Source organism: Syngnathus floridae, unplaced genomic scaffold (genome assembly GCF_059516105.1).
Source record: "Syngnathus floridae isolate MCC-2025c unplaced genomic scaffold, RoL_Sflo_1.0 HiC_scaffold_147, whole genome shotgun sequence".
Taxonomy (NCBI): Eukaryota; Metazoa; Chordata; class Actinopteri; order Syngnathiformes; family Syngnathidae; genus Syngnathus; species Syngnathus floridae.
This window is the reverse complement of record NW_028284168.1, coordinates 33,413-56,620: the sequence shown is the minus strand read 5'-3', so window position 1 is coordinate 56,620 and position 23,208 is coordinate 33,413. Positions and strand designations below refer to the sequence as shown.

Here is a 23,208-nt window from a genome sequence, read left to right as displayed (position 1 = left end):
CTTTGTTTTTGTCACGTTTGTGAGCTCCTCAGCAAGTTTTTGTCCGCTTCTGAGTGGAGGACAGCAACACAATTGGAGCAAAACTCTCCTGCTTTTTTTATGCAGTCCACCATCTCAAAATGTATATTTGCAATGGAAAATGAAAGTGGTCTCTCAAAATTCAAGCACGTGTGGTTCATTTGCAAAACAAGTTAGAAAGGAATGGGTGGATTTCGATTTCAAGTGTGGAGTCGAGCCCATAGGTTTTTGGTAGTGAATGGAAATTTTGCATTTGACTAACTTTGCTGCTTCAGCCTCTTTCTTTTTCTATTCTAAATTCTAGAGCCTAAAAGATGAATTGTCCAGGCACATTAGACAGGATTCCGTTTTGTCGATCATGGTAGTGTTTTCCATGAAGACGGTGACCAGGTTTCCAATGAGCGCCAATGCTTTTCTATTTCTGAGTGGCCCTGTGATGAATATAATTGTGTTTAAACACAACTGTAGATTGATGCTGAAACGAAAAGTTTATTTTTGGTTTGAACAGGTATTCCATTGAGCAATTATTGTGTTTTTATCCTCGGTGATCCCTTACACAGTCATTTCTAAAGTGCCGCTGCCATATGCGTTTACACAAAACATGGCGTTACTTTGGCTCTGATCCAAACCCAACTCGAAGGTTTGTAAGTGACAAAACTCGTCACTTGCGTTCTTTTTTATTGCGAGTGAAAGGCGTCTACGATGTCACGTCCACTCTCGCCTGGTCAAAGGCGTGCAAACGTGTTAGGAGCTTTTGTGACGTCACGTGCTGGCCGACGTCCTGGTGATATCAAACAACGCAAGCGTTTTGTGACTGGTATAGTCCGTCCATCAATTGCTTTGGAGTCGAATTGTTGACTGCAAACTATTTGCGTGGAATCTCCTCTCCCGTGAGCGATGACAAACCCACTGGCCGCGCGCCTTGTGCGTATTCTTGCGTTGAGCGCCGCGTGGACTTCGTCAAGTGAGTAATTTGCGATCTCGGAGTTGGATTGGTACGGATGAGGATTAAGGCCGGTGAAGGGAAAAAAGGGGGTGGCAGGATTCTGACTTTAAAGTGAGAATTCTTCGACTTTTGACTTTAAAAAGTATGCCTCTCATCAGTCCTGGATGCAAAGGATCTAAAGCAGGGGTGTCAAACTCATTTTTCCCGGGCGCCGCACTGTATTCATAGTTTCTTTCGGAGGGCCATTATGACTGTCAACCCAAATAAATGTATGAGCAACTCATATACGCTAAGAGCTACGAAAGAAACGGACAAATAGCTCGTTTTCAAATCAGACGAGTAAAAACTGGTCAAATATTAAAAAAAGAAAGATATTGAAAGTAAAGACAATTTGCAATTCCAGTAATGACACAAATTTGATGCACAATTTGTCTTTGCGGGCCACATAAAATGATAAAGGTACAACCTTTAGATCCTTTGCATTCAGGAATGATGAATAAACTGTAATAGAATAAAAATTAAGTGACCAATGACTAACTTAAAGGTCTTCTGGATGATTTTGAATTTATTTCTTGTTTAACGAGCAAACGACGTCACCGGCCAATCCATTATGACAAACTAAAAACTACGTCACCACTTTGGCTTCGATCTAACTCGCAGGTTTGGGCCCGGATCGAAGCCCAAAATGATGACATATCTTTATTTCGAACAGATTTAAAACATAAAAAGAGAAAAATAAAACTAATGACACTTTAAAGTGCCAAATTTAAGTCCATGAAACAAAACAATAACAAAGCAAAACAATAAAGATTGCTCGAAAAAGAGTCGGAGGAAGCATTGCTCGACCCGCTCTACTGCCTGAGTCACGGCCACAAAACCACATCTATCACGTATCTTGTGAAAGTAAACCGGGGATCGGCAACCCGCGGCTCCAGAGCCACATGCGGCTCTTTAGCATCTTCTAGCGGCTCCCTGGAGCTTTTGCAAAAGTGCATGAAAATGGAAAAATGGTTATTTTAAATATGTTTTTTAAATGGTAATCATGACACATTGCCATGCTGTAAAAATGGATGTAGTTGTAAATATATTAAAAATACCAAATTTCAGAATGGCGCAAAAATGCGGAGGTGAGTTGTAAATAAACAGGTACGTGAGTGTCGGGCCATGGATTCAAAAGGCAAAAAGAGTAGAACTGCTGATGAGAACAGAGGCTTTAAGAAAGAATGGACTGAATTATTTGCTTTCATTGCCAATGCTGAAGCATTTGCCTGCGTGTTTGATATGCAACGAGACGTTGTCAAATAACAAGAGGAGGAATTTGGAGTGACAATTTCAGCTAAAGCATGCTAAATTTGCCGCCGATCACCCAGTTGGAACTGTGAGGAAAGGTGCAATTGCAGTGACGGTGGAGAGATTTGAGGACCGAAAAACCAGTTTCAAGAAGTGGATTGCATCTCCAAACTACTGCTGCAAGTTTTGTTGCAGCCCAGGAGATAATAAAGCGCGGAAAACCGATAGCGAGCACGTGAAGGATTCATTCATTAAAATATCAAGAGTGCCTATTTTCGGACCGTAAGGGAAAGGTACATTAAAATGGCAAACAATATCACCGATCGGCAAATCAAGGATATTAATTCAGCTCCAGCTTTCTCAATTGCCTGTGAAGAGTCGTGTGACGTGACAGATATCGAACAGACAGCTCTCCAATGCAGGTACGTGAACTCGTACATCAATAGTTCCCTGGTGCCTAATTATCTCCAGGATGCGCTGCAGTGAAAACAGACATGAAATCAGGAATGTTCATTTTGTATTTGTAGTATACTTAATTATTTTAATGGTAGGCATACAGCTTATTTATTGACAGTCTATGTTGCCTTCTAAAAGGCTTTTATTTAAATTTGTGCGATTCCGGATAGTTATGGTTTTTTTTTTGGGGGGGGGGGATATGGCTCTTTGAACATTTTGGGTTGCCGACCCCTGAGGTAAAGGAATAAAAAAAGTGACTTGCAAGAAAACCAAGTTTGGTTACTCCACAAGGGGATCTTTTCAAGAACAACTTGATAGCACGTTCTCCCATTTTATTGCTGTCGCTAACAAAGGAGCCACATCAGGTTCTCAGCGAGCAGTACAGAAATCCTCCACACGAGGGCGTATTTGCTAATGTCTTTTGTGGGCTAAGTGTACAATTTAGTGCCATTGTGAGTGGTGAGCTCATAGTCGCAAGCTGCCTGCCACATTGTCGATGCAAGCAAAACTCCACCACAAACGACTTAATTTCAAGCTTCTTTTCTCTATTTTAACGTTATCCTTTTGAGAGCTGATCCATTTTCATTTTCGTCCAATAGTCACTGACAGTGAGGTGTGTTAAGTGTGTTGTTTGCTTTTGAATGTCATTTAGGACTTTAATACAAATCTGAAAAAATAACACAGGATGTCATCTTAAGTGCAAATGGAGAAACATGCACTGGAATGAATGCTGCATTGAAGCATTTGGTGAAACAAATCCCGATACAAATGCCATGACAAGACAGTTATGCCAGTACGTCCATCATACAAGTCTCAAATGTGTCCTCAGCTGATCCGGGCTTAGCGTGTGAGAAAGACTGGCTCCCTTTCGGCTCCTGTTGCTACAAGAAGATGGAGACCCCCAACGGTTGGCTGGGGGCTCGGCACGACTGCGTCTGGGAGGGCGGCGACCTGGTCTCCATCGCCTCGTCGGACGAGGAAGCCTTTGTGAAGAAGGAAATGGGAGAGAACCCCTTCTGGATCGGACTCTCCAATCTGGTGAGACGGAAGCGGCAGCAGCTGATTCTCTACTGGTACGCGATTGACAAGCGGGATTGGTCTCTGCAGAATTGCAACGAGGCTTGGTGTCAGTATGACAAGGAGCAAAAGGAGCTGACTTGGTCCGATGTCCGCGTGACGGCGAGCTACTCCAACTGGGACAACCGTCAGGTTGGAAGGTAAGAAGGTCATGTGTTGAATGTTAGGCAAGGATTTGGGGCCCCTTTCCAAAATGGATGGCCGTGTGACGGTGACCTACTCCAACTGGACTGAAGGTCTGAACGGAAAGTAAGGAGGTTACGTTTTTGCGCCATTTTACTGTCAAAATGTCGCTTTTCCAAAATGGAAAAGAGCACCGTGATGAGGGGGAAATCAAAGCTTTTGTCAATTTTTCATCAGAAAGCAAGAAAAATTACTGAGATGCTTTTCACAACTTTTCATGACAGCTCCGACGTCGAGTCCTGCGCGTTCGTCAACCAAGGCCAGATCATCGACCTTCAGCTAGGGAAGTGGCGACACGGCTCGTGCGGATCCTCGTTGCCATACATGTGCGAGCGCTCGCCGGACGGTAAGCCCGCATGAATTGTCATATTATGGCAAAAGGAACATTTCAACTGTGTGGTCTTTCTGCAGACTGCCCGGAGGGCCGACAGTGTTCCTTAAAAGACTTTGGTTACGATCGAGTGGAGAGTGAGTGGCTGCCACGCTTGTTTTTACTCCTGAACCATCCTGCAGTGCTTTTCTAATCCAAGTTTGTTTGTGGCTTCAGCTTCCTCCTGCGACCCCGGCGAATACCTGTTCAACGTTTCTTGCTATAATTTCACTTTGTATCGTTACTATTGGAATGAAGCTGAGAACTTCTGCAAGACACGCAAAAGTCATCTGCCCAGTGTCCACTCAGAGGACGAAATCAAATTCTTGTCAAGTGAGCGCCAAGACAAACCGACGATTTCATGATCATCCCGCATTGCTCACCAGCATCTTTGTAACTTGCGCTTGTTCTGCTTTTCTCAAGGTCACATAAGAGACAATTACTGTTCTTGGGTGGGACTCAGGAACAAGTCAAAAAATTTTAAGTTCACTGACGGAACATCTACCGTAAGTGAAATGTTGAGTCACCTAAAACGTTGTCATTTGTCCAGAATGACATAAAAGTGAGATACAAAGTGTCATTTAAGCAGGAAATGAACATTTTCTTGAACAAAAACAAAAAAAGTCCAACTTTATCCGGAATGGCCGCAATGTTACGAGAAGAGCTGCAAAGAAATGTTTTCCAGAAAATCAGCTGGAACAAGTTCGATGGCAATTAGAATTGGAATTGAAAGAGCAAAAAAAAAAAAGGAAAAGCTTTCATGCACTCCAAACCTCTGTCATGTGTGCAGGCCGACGCCCCAGGATTGCAATTACAAGGAAATTTAAGCTGCATTGGTGTTGTTTACAGTGATGCACTTCTTCATTCATACAGCTGCACCGCTAACAGATTTCAAACCATCTGCCAAAAAGGTCTGAAAGCCACGACGGCTCTCTTTGCCCTTTCACGCACACACTCATACTTGATCCCTCTTGCAGCCAAGGTTCGAGAGGCTGTTACCGCTCATTCGTCGTCAATATTCAGGCCAGGTGGGCGTCACATCCGCGGTCGCGCTCTTGTCGCCAGTTGGCCCTCAAGTGACACGGCTCTCGCTTGCAGGCTGGAGCAAAAAGTGCGGCTGGTGGATGGACAACCCATCCAACGACTTCTGCTACCTGATGAGCCGCAACCATGCCGCGACCTGGCAGAAGGCGCGAGACAAATGCGTCGACCACGGAGGCGACCTGCTCAGCATTGCCGACGACACTGAACAGAACTTCATACGAGGTAAGGACACGACGGAGGCTCGAACAGTTCATGCTGCATGAACTCCAGAATGAACAACGCCGCTACACACGCACCTGTACAATGTTCGAACTCTTGATCGTTGTTTAACTTTGATCCAAAGGTCTGTACGCCCGTCCTCTGAGCAGTCCCACGCTGTGGTTGGGCGCCAATGCCAATATCACTGAAGGCAGCAAGTGGACTGATGGATCCCCGTTGACTTACAAAAACCTGACAGCAGGTCGGTCTATAATCCGTCTAATGTTTGTTGGTTTAGCGCTTAGCATCTGTCGTCTCCTTCCAGATAATGCCTTTGACGCCGCTGGCGGACGCTGCCTTTACTTTGTCACCCACAACGGTGGCTGGAAATTTCACCATTGCCAACAAAACAGCAGCTACATCTGCAAGAGAAGAGGAAGAGGTAACGTGACGCTTGGCCGATTCGCACTGATGTTGTCAAACGCTAAGATTTGAGAAGGCTTCTGAAGTCCTCTCGATGAAATGTACCAGCGTGCTTCTCTTTGTGAGCGTGTCAATTGTCAAGTCATGGAGCTAACGCAATCGGCAAAACTGGAATGAAGACTGCAGCTGGTCTGAATTTCTTGTTTTCCACGACAATCTGTAGCAAAAAAAACCTGATAAATTGTATTCGCCGGTCAGCGTGTCTTTGTGTTTTTTACATTGAGTCGCTACCCTAAACGGTCACAATCCAAACCACTCATTGTTAAAAGTCTGATCCCAGACAGCCGATATATAATTTCTTTCCCCGAGATGGTCACAAACAAGACTGCTTGATGGTTAAATTTGGATGGGACCCAGCAGACCCGATTCTATTTTCTACCCACGTCCAGAGGCCCAAACAGATAAGTGCTATTTTAAAAAAAAAAAAAAAGGAGGTGGCTCTGTGGCGCACTGGTTAGCACGTCTGCCTCACAGTTAGGAGGGTGCCAGTTCAATTCCACATCCGATTTCTCCCCGAGCCCGCTTGGGTTTCCTCTGGGCACTTTGGTTTCCTCCCATTTTCCAAAAACATGCTTGACGGGCCGATTGAGTAGTCTAAATTGCCCGTAGTGCGAGTGCAGATGGTTGTCTCTGTGATTGGCTGGCAACCGGTTCAGGGTGTCCCCCGCCTACTGCCCGATGACCGCTGGGACAGGCTCCAGCACACCCGCGACCCCCGTGGGGACAAAGCGGTACAGAAAATGGATGGATGGATGGATGGATATTATTATATAATAAAAATATTCTACAATTCCCCAAATGTTTCCTCAGTCGATCAGAAGTCATGTGATATGGCCGACGGCTGGCTCCCTTTCGGCTTCAGTTGCTACAAGAAGATGGCGACCCCCAACGGTTGGCTGGGGGCTCGGCAAGACTGCGTCTGGGAGGGCGGCGACCTGGTCTCCATCGCCTCGTCGGACGAGGAAGCCTTCGTAAAGGAGAAAATGGGCATCGACCCCTTCTGGATCGGACTCTCCAATCTGGTGAGACGGAAGCGCAAGCAGTTGATTCTCTACTGGTACGCACGCGATTGACAAGCGGGATTGGTTTCTGCAGAATTGCGACGAGCCTTGGTGTCGGTATGACAAGGAGCAAAAGATGATGACTTGGTCCAATGTCCGCGTGATGGCGACCTACTCCAACTGGGACTCGCGTCAGGTTGGAAGGTAAAAAAGTCACGTCTTGATGTCCTTTCACTGTCTGGCGAGGTTTTGGGGCCCCTTTCCAAATTGGGAAAGAGCACCGTGATGAGGGGGAAAAAAAGGCCTTTAGTCAATTTTTCATCAGATAGCAAGAAAAAATACAGATGCTTTTCACGACTTCTGATAGCAAGAAAAAATACTCAGATGCTTTTCACGACTTCTCCCGACAGCTCCGACGTAGAGTCCTGCGCATACGTCAACCAAGGCGCGTGGACTGAGCCAGGAAAGTGGCGACACGGCTCGTGCAGATCCTCGTTGCCGTTCATGTGCGAGCGCTCCTTGCTCGGTAAGCCTGCTCAGGAGTTGTCATGTCGATAGGGACGTATCTATTGTGGTGTGGTCTTTCTGCAGAATGCCCGGAGGGCCGGCCGTGTTCCTTGAAAGACTTTGGTTACCTTCGAGTGGAGAGTGAGTGGCTGCCACGCTTGTTTTTACTCTTGCACCATTCCGCCGTGCTTTTCTAATCCAAGCTTGTTTGTGGCTTCAGCTTCCTCCTGCGACCCTGGCGAATTCCTGTTTGACGATTCTTGCTATCGTTTTGAGGAGACGAAGAAGGTGCAGAGGGCCGCCGAGAGGTTTTGCAAAGGACACAAAGGTCACCTGGCCAGCGTCCTCTCAACGGAGGAAGGCAATTTCTTGGCAGGTCAGCAACTGCCAAGAAACATCCGACAAGCGGTTGCTCTTTTTGTACTGAAGCGCTTGATCTGCTTTCCTCAAGCTCACATGCGAGATGCAGGAAGATCTCAGCCTTTTGTGGGACTGAAGAAGAAGAAAAACAACGTTGAGTGGATTGACGGAGAATCTTCAGTAAGTAAAAAATTCACTGCGCTCTAAAAAAGTTGGCATTTGCCTCTACCCGAAGGCAAAAGATTGGAATTGAATAGATAAATGCTTTATATGTATGTAAGCTGGAACGTTTGAGGAGCAAACTTGCCATTTCTCCTTTCGAATGATATTAAAATGAACAAGAAAACTTGAATGAGATTTAAAAAAAAAAAAAAAGGAATCTGTCTTGTCGGATAAAGTGCAGAATTTGACGGCAATCCGGAGAATTAAACAGGATGACATGACGAAACTGGTTCGGGTTTGCGGTTTTCACCGAAAAGCTCAAAGTTGTGATTTCACCAAAAGAAAGTTGAAATGCTAAAACACGGGATGGAAAAACTCATTCAACCAAGCGCAACACAAAACGGGCTCAAGTGGCGTCCGCCGTATCGTCCGCAGGACTACGTCACAAAGTTGGTGGGAAAAAAGTCTACAGGACTCAAAGAGTGCTTTGCTCTGTCAGCTTCTGGACAATTTGATGAGTGGTCCTGCGCTGAAAAGCTGCCATCTATCTGCAAAAAAGGTCCGCAAGTCACCACAGCTCAATTTGCCCTTTCACCTGGCATTGCTCTCATATATGATCCCCCTTGCGTTCTTGCAGCCAAGGTCCAAGGGGCTCTACCTGTTTTGCCGTCATCAACATGGGGACCAGGTGGGCGCCCCACCCTGCAGCCGACACGTGGTCGGTCGGTCGCCACTTTGCCCTCAAGTGACACGGCTCTCGCTTGCAGGCTGGAGCAAAAAGTGCGGCTGGTGGATGGACAACCCGTCCGACGACTTCTGCTACCTGATCAACCACAACCGTGCCAAGACCTGGCAGGAGGCGCGAGATGACTGCGTCGGCCTCGGAGGCGACCTGCTCAGCATCACCCACTCTCATGAGCAGACCTTCATACAAGGTAAACTGCCCGGAGGACACGATAGCGGCTCGCACAGTTTATGCCCCGTGGACTCCAGAAGGAACGATGCTGCTGCTACACACGCACCTGTACGATGTTCAAACTCTTGGTCGTTGTTTAACTTTGATCCAAAGGTCTGTACGCCCGTCCTCTGAGCAGTCCCACGCTGTGGTTGGGCGCCAATGCCAATATCACTCACGGCATCGAGTGGATTGACGGATCCATGTCCACTTACAAAAACCTGAACACAGGTCGGCCTATAACTTGGGGAAAGTTTGTCGGTGACAAAACGGACGAGTGCTTAGCATTTGTCGTCTCCTTCCAGGCATCGCCGGAGAAAGCCCCGGTGGAAACTGCCTTTCCTTGCTCACTGCCGACGGCCGCTGGGCAAGAGCCGACTGTGAGGAGAAGCGCAGCAGCTACATCTGCAAGAGAAGAGGAAGAGGCATGATTTGACCTTGGTCTTATGCTTAGAGTTGCGTCATCGGATACAAAGTATTATTAAGGAAGGTCTTTTCCAAAGTCCTTTGATTCTCGGTGCCGCAGTTGACACGATTGGTAAACAACTCACTGGAGTTTAGTTTCCCCAACATGCTGACAAGACAGTCATGCCATTACGTGCGGATAATTCTATATTTCTGCCATTCTAAATAACGGCATAATAATGGTGTCCTCAGCCATTCCTAAATCAGCGTGTGAGAAGGGGTGGAGTCTTCACCAGTCCAGTTGCTACAAGAAGATGGAGACCCCCAACGGTTGGCTGGGGGCTCGGCACAACTGCTTCTGGGAGGGCGGCGACTTGGTCTCCATCACCTCGTCGGACGAGGAAGCCTTTGTGAAGAAGGAAATGGGCAAGAACCCCTTCTGGATCGGACTCTCCAATCTGGTGAGACGGACGCGCAAGCAATCGATTCTCTACTGGTACGCACGCGACTGACAAGCGGGATCGGTCTCCGCAGAATTGCGACGAGGCTTGGTGTTGGTATGACAAGGAGCAAACGGAGCTGACTTGGTCAGATGTCCGCGTGACGGCGGGCTACTCCAACTGGGACTCGCGTCAGGTTAGAAGGTAAGAAGGTCGTGTCTTGAATGTTAGGCAAGGTTTTGGGCCCCCTTTCCAAAATGAGAAAGAGCACACGTGACGAGGGGGGGGAGAAAAAAAAAAGGCTTTTGTTGAAAGAGAGCAAGAAAAGAACCTCCCTCCCGTTCATCCTGTTTGTAAGATGCTTTTCACGACTTCTCCCGACAGCTCCGACGTAGAGTCCTGCGTGTACGTCAACGAAGGCTCGTGGACCGAGAGTCAGCCAGGAAAGTGGCGACAAGCCTCGTGCGGATCCTCCTTGGCCTTCATGTGCGAGCGCCCGCTGGACGGTAAGCCTGCTCAGGAGTTGTCACGGTGATGTGCAAAAGGACATTTTAATGGTGTGGTCTTTCTGCAGACTGCCCGAAGGGCCGGCAGTGTTCCTTGAAAGACTTTGGTTACGATCGAGTGGAGAGTGAGTGGCTGTCATTCTTGTTTTTACTCCTGCATCGTCCCGCCGTGCTTTTCCAATCCAAGTTTGTTCGTGGCTTCAGCTTCCTCCTGCGACCCTGGCGACTTCCTGTTCGACGATTCCTGTTATCGTTTTGAGAGGATACGTAAGAATTGGGACTCGGCTGAGACATTTTGCACAGAACAGAAAGGTCACTTGGCCAGCATCCACTCAGAGGACGAAATCAAATTCTTGGCTGGTGAGTGCCCAGACAAACCGACAATTCCATGATCATCCCGCAATGCTTCTCAGCGTCTTTGCAACTAGCGCTTGTTCTGCTTTCTTCAAGCTCACGTGCGAGATGATAACGGATATTGGCTTTTCATGGGACTCAAGAAGAACAAAGACAAGAAATTTTCCTGGAGCGACGCAACATCTGTAGTAAGCAAAACGTCTACAGCTGTCTAAAACGTTTGGAGAATGTGATATGAGAAAGCCAAAGTTGGGTTGGTCACAATGTTGCAAGAGCAGAAAAAAATAGTTGTAAAGTTTCAAAGGGACTGGGCCACAAACACAGATTAACTTGCAGTTGTTTTAAGACAAATAAAATTGACAAGTTTGAATAAAATAAGTTATACAGATTTTTTTGTCTGGTCATGTAAAAGTGCAGAATTTTACAGATGGACAGTCTAAGAACCAGATGGGAACGTTGTAGTTGTTGATGCTAAAAATGGAGTACAGTAATGAGAAAAGAAAAAAAAAATTGAGTTGCAATACCAAACGCACTCAAGTGGTATCCATCCTGTCATCCGCAGGACTACGTCACGCTGAGGGGAGAACCGTCTACAGGACGCGGTGACTGCTTTGCTCTGTCAGCTTCTGGACAATTTCATCAGTGGCCCTGCACTGAAGAGCAGCCATCTGTCTGCAAAAAAGGTCCAAAAGTCACCACAGCTCCCTTTGCCCTTTGACCTCTCACTGCTCTCTCATGTTTGATCCCCCTTGCGTTCTTGCAGCCAAAATCCAAGAGGCTCGCCATGATGAGCCGCAAGCAGGTGGGCATACCATCCTGCGGCCGACACGTGATTGGTCGTTGGCCAGTTGGCCCTCAAGTGACACGAGTCTTGCTTGCAGGCTGGAGCGAAAAATGCGGCTCGTGGGTGGAGAACCCCGACAGCGACTTCTGCTACCTGATCAACCGCAACAATGCCAAGACCTGGCAGGAGGCGCGAGACGACTGCGTCCGCCTCGGAGGCGACCTGCTCAGCATCACCGACAACACGGAGCAGCAGACCATCAAACAAGGCAGGCTTATGGGCTTGATCGGGACTGTTGGTTGAGAATCTTGTGATATTTGTAGAGGCTGGCGTATATGCCAAAGAAAGTGACATTTTGAAAGAACCTTTTTGCCAGTTGTCTTTCATTGCTCAAGACAAAAAAAAAAGGTTTGTGACGTCACTTGCAGTCGGTTGACTGCAAGTGATTGTCTCTCTTGACATTTTTCGCACATTTTTCGCATCCGACCGGAAAAAGACAGCTATAGGTATTGACAGCTCTTGCTTTTAAAAGGCCGCCATACAAAAGACAGTATACAAAAGAAACTAGTCATTATAGAGAAGGATTCGCTGAAAAACTTTGTTTCATTGAAGATCCTGTTTCTTCAATCTATGGAAACGATGTAAACACAGTAAAGCGCTAAACTTGAGATGACACAAAAATAGTCTATCTGCTGATTTTAGACTGTGCCCAACTGTTGTCACTTCTTGTGGATGTATTTTGAGTAGTCGTATCGGCTAGTTGCATGTTTTATTCTTGGGGAACGCAAGAATGTGTTAAATGCGTTTGTAAGCTAGTATTAGCTTACTGCTTATCTTAACCGCATTCATAAATATTGGGAGGGGATTTATTCTGTTACGTGTTATGTATGGTTGGAAGGACAAGTCTTCTGCTGTTGACATCTTTTATTCGAGCGAAAGGTTTGCGGTGCAAGGAAACACTAGCTCTTCTAAAAACTACAAATATGTCCGACCCAGAGGGGGCGGGGTGTGAAATATCTCATTTGCATTTAGAGACCGCACCAAAACTACTCAGAACACGGGTAAAAGTCAAAGTCTGCTTTATTGTCAATTTCTTCACATGTCAAGACACACAAAGAGATCGAAATTACGTTCCCACTATAGATGAGCTTGTGACGCTATGATGAGGAATTCAGACAAAAGATATGCTGTTCCACTTTATATTGACAACAACGGAATGAGTAAAATATCAAATGAATTTATAACCATGATACGTATAAGCTTAAAGACATTCACTGGTGTCATCTTATTTATATTTGATCCAAAGGTCTGGCCTTCAGTTTTAAAAACGCTTCTTCTCTGTGGTTGGCCACCAACACCACGATCACGCAAGAGGGCTGCAAGTGGACTGATGGGTCTCCCTTTCGTTACACCCACTGGACCACAGGTCGGCCCAAACGCCGTCCAATATTTGTTGCTTGTTGCCGACAGTCTGGAGCAATGGAGAGGAGCGCTTAGCATCTGCTGTCTCCTTACAGATAGCCCTAGTAAACCCTCTGGTGAAAGCTGCCTTTCCTTTCACACTAAACGTGAACTGGGAAATTGGAAATTTGACGACTGCCAGAAGAAGAGGAACTACATATGCAAGAAAAAAGCTCGAGGTAAGATGTGACTCATGGCCAATTCATGTTGATGCCCATCTTTGGCTTTTGCCTCACAGGACATAAATCGGAACCTCCACGCCATGACGGTAAGTCAGTCTCCCCGAATCCTGAAGGTTGACGTCAAAAGATGCGAGACGGAAAAAAGACACCACGGTGCGCTCGCAGGTTTTCGGAAGATCCTTGTGTGCAACCAGCAGAAGCACGTCGACCTCTTTTGTCAGAGTGAGAGTCAAAGCGTCATCCGCATCCAGTCGGCCTTCTACGGACGGAGGAGCGGCAGCCTTTGTCCAACTCAGAACGCAACCAAGGGTAAGACAGGACATAAGCGACGTCGTCCGTGGTCCGACGATACGACCGTTGCAGCCAAATAAGCTTCCACTCGGCCTTGTGACTTGCAGAGACTTGCGTGGTGCGAGGAGCCCTCCCTCACTACAGGCAGAAATGTGACAACCGTCAATATTGTCTTGCTGACCCTTTTGAGGGCGTCCGGGAGACCTGCCCTGCAGTCTCCAAGTACCTGCACTTGGTCTACAGCTGCGAACGGAAAGGTGGGCTTCACGTCTCTGTTGTCTAATGCGGTATCTCCCGACCAGAGTTGGGGTATGATGGCACATTGAATGGTCCGTCTGCTACGGACGTTGATGCGATGACTGAAAGGTTCAGGGGACCACTCGCCATACAAGCTTGGCGACCATTGGCCTAGTGAATCGACGGCGCCTAACAATGCCTGAAACTATACAATACAAGGATTCCGTTATCAGAGATCGGTTGCAACATGATTCTGGGTTGTCCTCAGTGTGTCTTGACAATTTGGTCGAGGCGGACTCAGCGTTTGAAGCCTCCTCCTCGATGAGCGACGCCAGCCCCGAGAAAGCTCAATTGAGCAAGAATTCCTGCTGGAGACCGTCACAAGATCGTACGTAGACAACCGAAAGCTACTTCGGCGCTGGCAATTTGGTGTCCTGAGCGAACTTGTGTCCTGCAGCCTCCACCAGCTGGATCCAGGTGAACCTGGGTCACGTGAGAAAGGTGACCGGGATCATCACCCAGGGCTGTCCTCACACTGACCAAAGGTCCTGGGTCATCGACTTTGAGATGAAGACGAGTGTTGACGGCAAAAGCTGGACTGATCACCCGGACGAAAAGGTGAGCGGCCAGCCAGTCGACCTGACGCCGACCGGGCTGCCCAAACCTGCCATTACAAACGAGAGTGCTATTGCTAGTTTACCGGAGGGGGGGAGCACCGGTTTGGCTCTGCGTTTTCCGCTCAGCACGTCCGCATCCAGCCGCTGGAGGACAGCGTTGACTTCGGCCTCAGCTTTGACCTCTTGGGATGCGCACGTGACGGTAAGCGAGTCTCTCCCTCCGCTGCCGGGAAAAACATACAACCCGTCTTTTGATATCACCTTTTGTCTGACAGATACGATGACCTGTGACAACACGTTCAACAGCCTCCACTTGACCAAGGCAATGACGTGAGTCGCACTTGCCCCGGTGTTTCCACGACGGTGGGCGCCTGTCGTCAATTTGCTTGTCCTTGCCTTCTGCAGCTTCCACTGCCCGCCCAAGTGCGCCAACTCCAAACACAATGTCACCGGAACCTTGGTCTACAATAAGGTACGTACGTGATTGCTGACCCTTGGACTGGAGAGGCACTGGCTCTTGGCAGAACCTACATTTCAATTGGGATTTTCAAATGAGTTCCATTTGAAAGATGATTTCATTTCCACACACCAATCAGAAAGTCAAATCCTCCCTATCGTGACCCGCCAGTTGAGTTCTTGACTTGATGTGAGTGCAGGACTCAAGCGTCTGCAAGGCCGCTATTCACGCCGGCGTCATTCGTGACGACATCGGAGGAGACTGTATTGTGATGAAAGCCGTGGCAAAGAAGGGCTTTGCTGGCTCCGGCCAGAACGGGATCACCTCCCTCAAGTGAGTGGCCAACGTTTATGGCAAAGCACCAATAAGAGGCCCAGCTCATTGTCACATGTGCGACCTGCAGGAATGCCGACTCGACGGATCAGGCCTTCACATTTGCGGACGGAGGTGAGTTAACGGATAATTTTTTCATGTCAAGTGCTCAACTACTGCTAACCCCACACGGGATCTCACCCGCAGAGCCGAGATGCTTGGGAGAGTCCTGGGAGGAGTTTGCGGGCTTCTGCTACAAAGCTTTTGAGGACAAGAAGGAGTGGGCCGCTGCTCAAGCTGACTGTAAGAAATTGGGTGCCAATCTGGTGTCCATCCTTTCCGAGGTGGAGCAGACGTGGGTGAAAAATGCTTCCGCCCTCGGTGCGTACAGCGTCTTCGTAGAACGGCTATCCCCTGAACGCTGGGTGAGAGATCTTCTCGCCTTTGTCCTCTGCAGACACCAGCGACATGTGGACCGGACTGAATGACCAGAGTGTCCTCGGCATGTTTGAGTGGTCGGACCGCCACGAGGTGACCTTCACCGACTGGGCCCCGGAAGAGCCCAAACACCTGAAAAAGGACTGTGTGGCGATGTCGCAAAAGGTGCGTGTCCAATTGACCGTTTGCGAGAGCATCTGCGCGATCCGCTGAAATCCATCATGCTCATCCTTCAGGCTGGAAAATGGAAGCAGATGAGCTGCAAGATACCCAACAGCTTCATGTGCAAGATGCCCAAAGCGCATTATGCAATCACCTCAGAGAAGGCAGAGGAGAGCCATTCTGGTGACAGCGTACTCTTGCACAGAAGCAAGCTCGCCAAGTCAGCGAATGCAGTGAGTTGATTTTACACTCTCTCTCTCTCTCTCTCTCTCTCTCTCTCTCTCTCTCTCTCTCTCTCTCTCTGCATCCTACGTTTCTGGACAGGTTCAAAAGACAGTTGTAATGATTTCCACACAATCTTGTTTCAGTGTCAGATCTTAGCATTCGCATTCGATTTCTACTCAAGATGTTTTGGCCCGTTATGTTTTGATTACATGTTTGCAGCTTGGATCAATTATCAAACTGAAGGGAGGTCTCCGTGTGACCAACGCCATCACCATCACAGGACGAGCAAATAAACTGGCAGATTGGTACGAGGACCCCACAAGCCCCCCGCACCCACTCCCACACGAACACACAGTTGTACATCTGCGTTGCAGGTTTAAAGTCGGCCTGTTTGTGCCTGACGACAACGACAACGACAACGACGACAAGGCGGTCGCGCTGCTCCTCAAGTTGAACTTTGTAACCAAGAAGATTTGGCTGAACTCCAGAGTGAACACAACTTGGAACAAAAAAGAGGAGCATCCCACACAAAGCTCTGGACCCGGACAAGAAGTCAAGGTGACGTGAATCGCACCGTATTTCTGAACACACCCGCCTTACAGTTTCGTGGTTTCCAAACCTTCGTGCGGAATTTTCCTTACCTTTGATTGGTGCCGGAAAGTTAATTGTATCCAATTGTCGCTCCGTTCTTTGTTCGTATGTGCAAGGCGTATTCATACAACTGTGGCTGTCAAAACCTATTCCGTCTTGTAGAACCTCCCTAAACATACTTCAATCTTAAACAACACTTGAGTGTTTCCTATGGGAAGCGGCCATTTACTGGTTGAAGAGCACCTAGCCGCTAGCGAGTAAAGGTTGGAGTGATTTACTTTCCCAAACTACAAAAAGTATGGAATGGAAATGTCACATTCAAAAGGAAGTGCAGGAACCATCCGACCACTCGAGATGCTGCTCAGAAATGTCCGCAAGAGCATGAATTGTCTTCGGAAGACTGGCAACGTGAACGTCACATGACTGGATTTTTTTCATGGTGTCCTGTTGTCGCTCAGGTTGTCATCAAGTGCGCCGACGATCACTTCCAGATCACAATCAACGGCGTCGACAAGGTGACGTACAAATACCGAGAGGCCGATCTACAAAGCATCACGCAGATGAACGTGTGGGGTCTCGTGTCCATCAAGGAGATCAAGCAAAGCTCCGCTTAGACCAGCCTGCGCTAAAATGTGAGGACTGGCACAGCCTTTTCCACGAGCCTTAGATGGTTTGTGGAATAATTGTACAAAAGTAACCACTTTATAGTTTAATATATAAGTCTAATTGGCTATGAGAATAAGCCAAACTTGCATGCTTTTATTTTCTCTTTTTGATTGCCTTTGTGCATCCTGGCTTCGTGTTTATTGCATTGAAATGCGCAGTATTTGTAGTTAAGATAGTTTTCCTGGCCCGATCAAGAGATCATTTTGACTGATTGGATGATGAGTAATGATAAGAGAATGTAGTGTCTTGAGAAACTGCGTGTGAAGGCAAAGAAGCTGGATGAAAACTTGGGAATGGGGGAATGCTAGCGAATGATGTGAAAAGGCGAGAAATAATGACAAGCGAGAAAAACGGTAAGCGAGAAAAAAATGGTGTGCGAGAATGGTCAAAAAACAAAGCAGGAAAATACTAAGCGAAAATGTAAGTGATAAAAACGGTAAGTGAACGGTAAGCGAGGGGAAAATGGTAGGCGAGAAAAAACGCTAAGCGAGGAAAAACGGTCAGCGAAAATTTGAAAAAACGGTACGCGAGAAAAACGTAAGCAAGGTTGAACATTTTTGCTAAGTGGGAAGTTTTGGAATAGGTAGGAATAAGATGAGCAGTTGAATTCTGTCCTAAAAAGAGAAGAATTGATTTGTGCAAAATTTAGCACGCATTTTAAACGTGACATTTGAAAGTCCATGATGACGTGAATGTCAAACTAGAACGATATCAACGTGAAATGCCGAATGTGCCATTCGAAATGAGGGGAAAATTTGGCTAGAAATTTGTGAATTTTGCAAAAACATTTTTGGAATGAAAAAAATGGAAGCACCCATGACATGAATATTTGAAATATGTTGAAATTGGAATGGGGTGGATCGGATGAATTATCTGGTAGTACGTCAAAAAAATGAGAGGAATAAAACAAAGAAGCGGAATAATACAGTTAATGGTGTATGTGTGAAGGCAGATTTGTTATTGGCAGTGATGCTTGGAGAACGAGTTGAGAGTCCTGTAATTTATTTTTCTTATGTTCTTATTGATAACAAAAGCCAGTGTAGTGATTTTCTCTTGTCAACATATTCAATAAAAAATGTGCATGCGAAAAAGACAATTAAGTGCCTCGATGTGCTGTGTCCTTTTGGTGTTATTTTAAAAAGGAGGTATTTTTCCACTCTAGTGACATCTACTGGCTCAGGTTGGACACTGAAAATCAAATCAATGTTGATTTGCCAAGTTTGGGTACATCTCGTTCTCTGTACAACATTTAGGTAGCTAACCACATTCAGGACAACATGTGCAAAAATTGACAATTATTCTCAAACATCCCCTGATCTGAAACCTCCCAGGAGGGCAAGGATAAACTCAAAACTCCTACTAGGGGAAATGAGAAATGAGACCACAGATCTGCTGCTTTTGGGGTACAGCGCTCTGTAACGCCGTCCGGAGGGGAGTACTTCCAACAGACTGCAACCTGAGTGTGAAGGGTCTGTAGAGATGTCACTTGCACGTTTCCTGGTCCTGCCGGATAGATGGGAGGTTGGTCCCGATGATCTTTTCTGTAGTCCTGATTGTCCGTTGCAGTCTGTGCTTGTCTTCTTTGGTGGTTGATCCAAACCAGACAGTGATGGAGGTGCAGAGGATGGACTGGATGATGGTCTTCAGCAGCTCCTGTGGCAGGTTGAACTTCCTGAGCTGTCTCAGAAAGTACAGCCTCTGCTGGGCCTTCTTCCGGACAGATTCTATGTGGCTGGTCCATTTCAGGTCCCGAAAGATTGTGGATCCCAGGTACTTGAAGGTGTCTGTGGAGAGAATGGTATTACCGTGAGGGGTGAAAGTGGTGAAGGGTCTCGCCTGAAGTCCACTGTCATCTCCACGGTCTTGAGCGGCCTCAGGTCCAGGTGGTTTTGGCTGCACCAGTTGAGCAGCCGCTGCACCTCTTGTCTGTACGTAGTCTCGTCACCGTCCTGGATCAGTCCGATAAGAGTGGCGTCGTCCGCATACTTCAGGAGCTTCACAGTAGCGTCGCCTGAGGAACAATCGTGAGTGCAGAGAGAGAAGAGCAGTGGGGAGAGGACGCACCCCTGGGGGGCGCCAGTATTGGTGGTCCGGGTGTCGGATGTGATTGCCCCCAGCCTCACACGCTGTCGCCCCCTGTTGGCCAGGGAGCTGGTGATCAACTGACAGACGTCTATTAGACGTCAAAATGCTCGCAGGGTATTGTCGCCCTCCTGTGGTTGAATCACACCCTGCACGTTTTAAAGAAACAGTTTCTGGTCAAGTTATTCCTATTTAACGGGCAGTCATTCGATGAATAAAAATACTAAATTACAGAATAGGTTCCGAGGCAACGCAATGCAATGCAATTCACGAATATGGATTCGGAAAGCAACATGACACTTGCGGTATTCGTCTTTTCCAAATGTTTTGTTGTTCTTGTTTTCTTATTTTGTAACGGAGACGTATGTATCTTTAACGGGGGGGGGGGTAAGGGAAACTTCATGATGGCTTGACGCTTTTGACTGGTTTGTGGTCTTGGGGTTCTCACCGGTCACGTGATCACCTTTTGACCATCTGAGCTGCACTACACCACCTCTAGTGCGCAAAGCACATCGGCGGAAATCTCCTTCTCGGGGCGTCCAAAAATAAAAGATATTTGCGTTGCGGGTACGTTAAAATTTTTTGTTTTGCCATACTTAAACGGAACTTTATTTCGACCCTAATTCTACTCATGATTAGTGTGTGGTTGTGAAGTATTTCTTGCTGTTGTTTCATCCGTGAGAAAATGTTAACCACTATTTGGCGTCGCTGGTGTTGAGGATGTTGGTGCAAGTTACTTCACTCGGCCGGTGACTCAAACGGTAAAGCCATTGAATTGCAACTTTTTCTTTCTCCAAACTAACTTTCGCCACAGCAGTCATAGACTGACACTCGTGATAAGCGATAAAGTGTGATTCTGCATGTAGTGATCGCCAGTGTTGGTGGCCGGAGTTAGATGATATAATTCTGGCGTTTGTAGGTTGATTGCAAGTACAAAATATTTATTGTCAGGGCGAGCAAGAGGACTTGTAACGAGCAGCACGTTGATCCGCACTGGAATTCATTCTGCCTAAGCAGCTTGCAACATAATTGGGGGGAAACACTCACTTTCGTAACTGATTTCTGCTTTTCCCCAGTCGCTGCATAAGTTCAGCTATTGCATGTCAATGAAATGATGACGTATGATCACAAGTGGACTTTTTTTTTTTTAAAACGGTGTCACTGCAACAGTTAATGCAGTACATTTTTGAATTTATTGAAATGTATTCAAAAGCTTGTTGACTCTGTTGTGTGTGTATACATAAAGAGGTGAAAAGTTGACAAAGAAGAAAAAGAAAGACAAATTACTTGGGGCTTTGGTAAAACGTTTATTTGGTGGTTTCTAACTTGAATGTATTGATTCTTATCTAGGGTTTGCTGCGTTCGCATGAATTAAGCAGTTAAAAGTGTGAATTGTTACAATCAATCAATCAATCAATCAATCAATCAATCAATCAATCAAATAAATAAAGTTAAGTAAGTAAATTAAACAGCACAACACACATTGCACTTATTATCTCTTAAAATGAAAAAAAAGTGTTAAAAATTCCAAAGTATTCACTGTTTTCCCCTCTCTATTCCATTGCCGTCACATCCACCACTCATTGGATTACTCAGGATTGAGTCAGTCAATGAAACATTGAGAGGGGACATTTGTTGTTGCGGGAATCGAGGGGTAGGTCAAGCAGAATGTACATCTATGCAGGTTAAATAAAGAAAATGTTGGATACATAGGACGTGACTAATTGAGCTGAATTCAATATTTAAAAATAAATAAATAAAAGATCTACACTAGGCAAGATAGTATGTGGCTCATGAGAAAGGCCTGGAGACTTGTTTTTGTAGTTTTTGCATTGACATTACTCTGATTTTGTTACTTGCTTGATAGACAGATGAGCCTTCTGCGACGTGGCATATATCCCTGGTTGCTAGGATATATTGTCAAGACGGTGGGGTGTATACAGTTTGTGTGCATGTGCCAAATAGACACAGTGTCGTGTATGAAGTGCTGCCTCTATTCGGGAAAATGCTTTGCGATCCTCATAGACATACAACGTGCTATTGTGGGGAAAAACATGTAGTCGGTCAGTAGCCATTAACACAACGACTTGGCCCCTTATGCATGTTTGTGTTGTTTTTAGCTTTTTTTCTAATGAGCATTTCTGTTGCCGTGATTGATCAGAACAAAAGTTTGGTAGGCTGCACAAGTTGCTACATTGTCCAATCAGCTGAAAGCAGTGGTTCTTAACCTGGGTTCGATCGAACCCTAGGGGTTCGGTGAGTCGGTCTCAGGGGTTCGACAGCGCCTCCACTGAGGAGGTCCGAACAAACCTGATTTATTGTGTAAATTCTGATTTACCAGTATGTAATTTGTTCATGCATTGTGTTGGTTTTGTTCTTTGAACAAGGTGATGTTCATGCATGGCTCATTTTGTGCACCAGTAAAAAAAAAAAAAAAATGTCTAGAATTTAACAAAAAGAAAAAAATTCACTAACGAGGGGTTCGGTGAATGCGCATATGAAACTGGTGGGGTTCGGTACCTCCAACAAGGTTAAGAACCACTGGCTATTCAATTACCCCTCCTTTCCCGGGTGGATCCTCGTGGAGCAGTCCGGATCGATAAACTATGAAGACCTCCATTGAACGATTTGCATATCGCTTGTCTGGTTACACCAAAGCAGGATTGGGCACTGTTTGCTTTTTATCCATCCATTCACTATCTGAAATTTTTACTCGCGTGGCTGGTGGGCGCGCTGTAGCCTATCCCAGCACTTTTCAGGCAGTTGGTGCACCCTGAACTGGGAGCCAGCCAATCGCAAGGCGTACATTGAAGGAATGGGGTCGAAATACAAAAAGTCCTGCCTAGCTACAAAAACAGATATGCTCAAACCTCATTGAATAAAGTACATGAGCAGACAAGTATATTCACATATTAAAGCAATCAAAGAAATATTTGAAACATATAATTATACCGACACACCAAATCAATAAAGAAGCCATAAGGACACATTTTTGATAGGTGGTAATGACAAAGATTTTTATAACTTTATGATCTGATATATATTTCTGAGCACTTTGAAATAACAAATGTTTTTTGATATATTGCCTGAATAGCTTAATGAATGACCCTTAAGGAACTGTTTAATGCATGCCTGATGATTTTCTAAATCACGGACATTGCCAAAGTCGTCTAAAAATGTTCAGTACTTGATTGTATCTTATGTTTTGACGAATGCTAGATGCCAGTTTTCGATTACTACTGAACATTCTGGACAGAGGGAAGTATTTTGCCGAACAAGGAAAAGATATGGTTGGAAGCATGATTAAACTAAGAATATGATGACGTAAGCAAGTACATGGAGTATCAAAAGAACAGACAAACAAAAACATGGTAAGTGGTGAGTACAAACTTTGCATAGTCAGGGAACATTAATGAATTGATGATGTCACAGCCAAAAGCTCACATAATTCCGTACAAAATGACAAAATTGAAAGAATGACAAATGGATGAGGTGCGACAGTGCATGTGCAAGAATGGAGCAGAATGTTTACAGGAAGGTCACGTGGAGATCAAAGCAGCAGGTACCAGAGGGAGACAGCCAAGAACCCGGCCAAAGATGATCGCCAAGGCCGAAAGACGGAATGGAAGACAGCAGCCCCCACACACACCGAATCGCCCATAATCAGCACCCACCCCCACGGAACCAGCTCTCACCGAACCAGCACCCACTCCCATGGAATCAAAATCTCCTGCGAACTTGCCACACCCCCTGACTCATCACGCATCAAACTCGGCCCACACTGGCATGTGCAACTGAATATAAGCTGACCAAAGAACCTTGAACGTTGCCTTTTCTGAATGGAGACGTTCTGCTCTTGAGCATGGTCGCACGAAAGGCCCAGCGCTGTATTGTGCTTTCCTGAAAACAGAGCTTTCTTAACAAGAATTGTGATTGAACTCAACCAAC

General features: G+C 46.3%; 1 protein-coding gene across 1 annotated transcript; it reads left to right on the top strand.

Annotated features, from left to right (window-relative positions):
- The first annotated feature begins 815 nt into the window (after positions 1-815).
- LOC148377495 (macrophage mannose receptor 1-like) lies at positions 816-18,274 on the top strand. The gene is made up of 50 exons (XM_088368224.1): positions 816-982; positions 3,540-3,748; positions 3,818-3,927; positions 4,195-4,316; positions 4,382-4,438; positions 4,518-4,673; positions 4,764-4,846; positions 5,131-5,251; positions 5,318-5,368; positions 5,439-5,606; positions 5,728-5,844; positions 5,908-6,024; positions 6,876-7,087; positions 7,161-7,270; positions 7,477-7,592; positions 7,658-7,714; positions 7,794-7,949; positions 8,025-8,113; positions 8,531-8,654; positions 8,733-8,783; positions 8,863-9,030; positions 9,165-9,281; positions 9,356-9,475; positions 9,708-9,916; positions 9,990-10,099; positions 10,280-10,401; positions 10,470-10,526; positions 10,606-10,761; positions 10,852-10,943; positions 11,318-11,438; positions 11,519-11,557; positions 11,637-11,807; positions 12,846-12,965; positions 13,057-13,179; positions 13,239-13,268; positions 13,348-13,491; positions 13,581-13,730; positions 13,979-14,098; positions 14,168-14,328; positions 14,406-14,529; positions 14,603-14,657; positions 14,733-14,799; positions 14,984-15,117; positions 15,188-15,231; positions 15,304-15,477; positions 15,554-15,699; positions 15,771-15,929; positions 16,141-16,226; positions 16,296-16,479; positions 16,971-18,274. The coding sequence occupies exons 1-50, from the start codon at positions 916-918 to the stop codon at positions 17,124-17,126; spliced, it is 5,952 nt and encodes a 1,983-aa protein (XP_088224350.1). The 5' UTR covers positions 816-915; the 3' UTR covers positions 17,127-18,274.
- The last annotated feature ends 4,934 nt before the right edge of the window (positions 18,275-23,208 follow it).

What these genes read in the sequence shown, in the direction of transcription:
- LOC148377495 (XM_088368224.1), top strand. Translation starts at nt 916, where the DNA reads ATGACAAACCCACTGGCCGCGCGCCTTGTGCGTATTCTTGCGTTGAGC. An exon ending in GCAGCAGACCATCAAACAAG is followed by an intron (nt 11,808 to 12,845) that starts GCAGGCTTATGG and finishes TTTGATCCAAAG; the next exon opens with GTCTGGCCTTCAGTTTTAAA. An exon ending in TCGCCAAGTCAGCGAATGCA is followed by an intron (nt 15,930 to 16,140) that starts GTGAGTTGATTT and finishes ACATGTTTGCAG; the next exon opens with CTTGGATCAATTATCAAACT.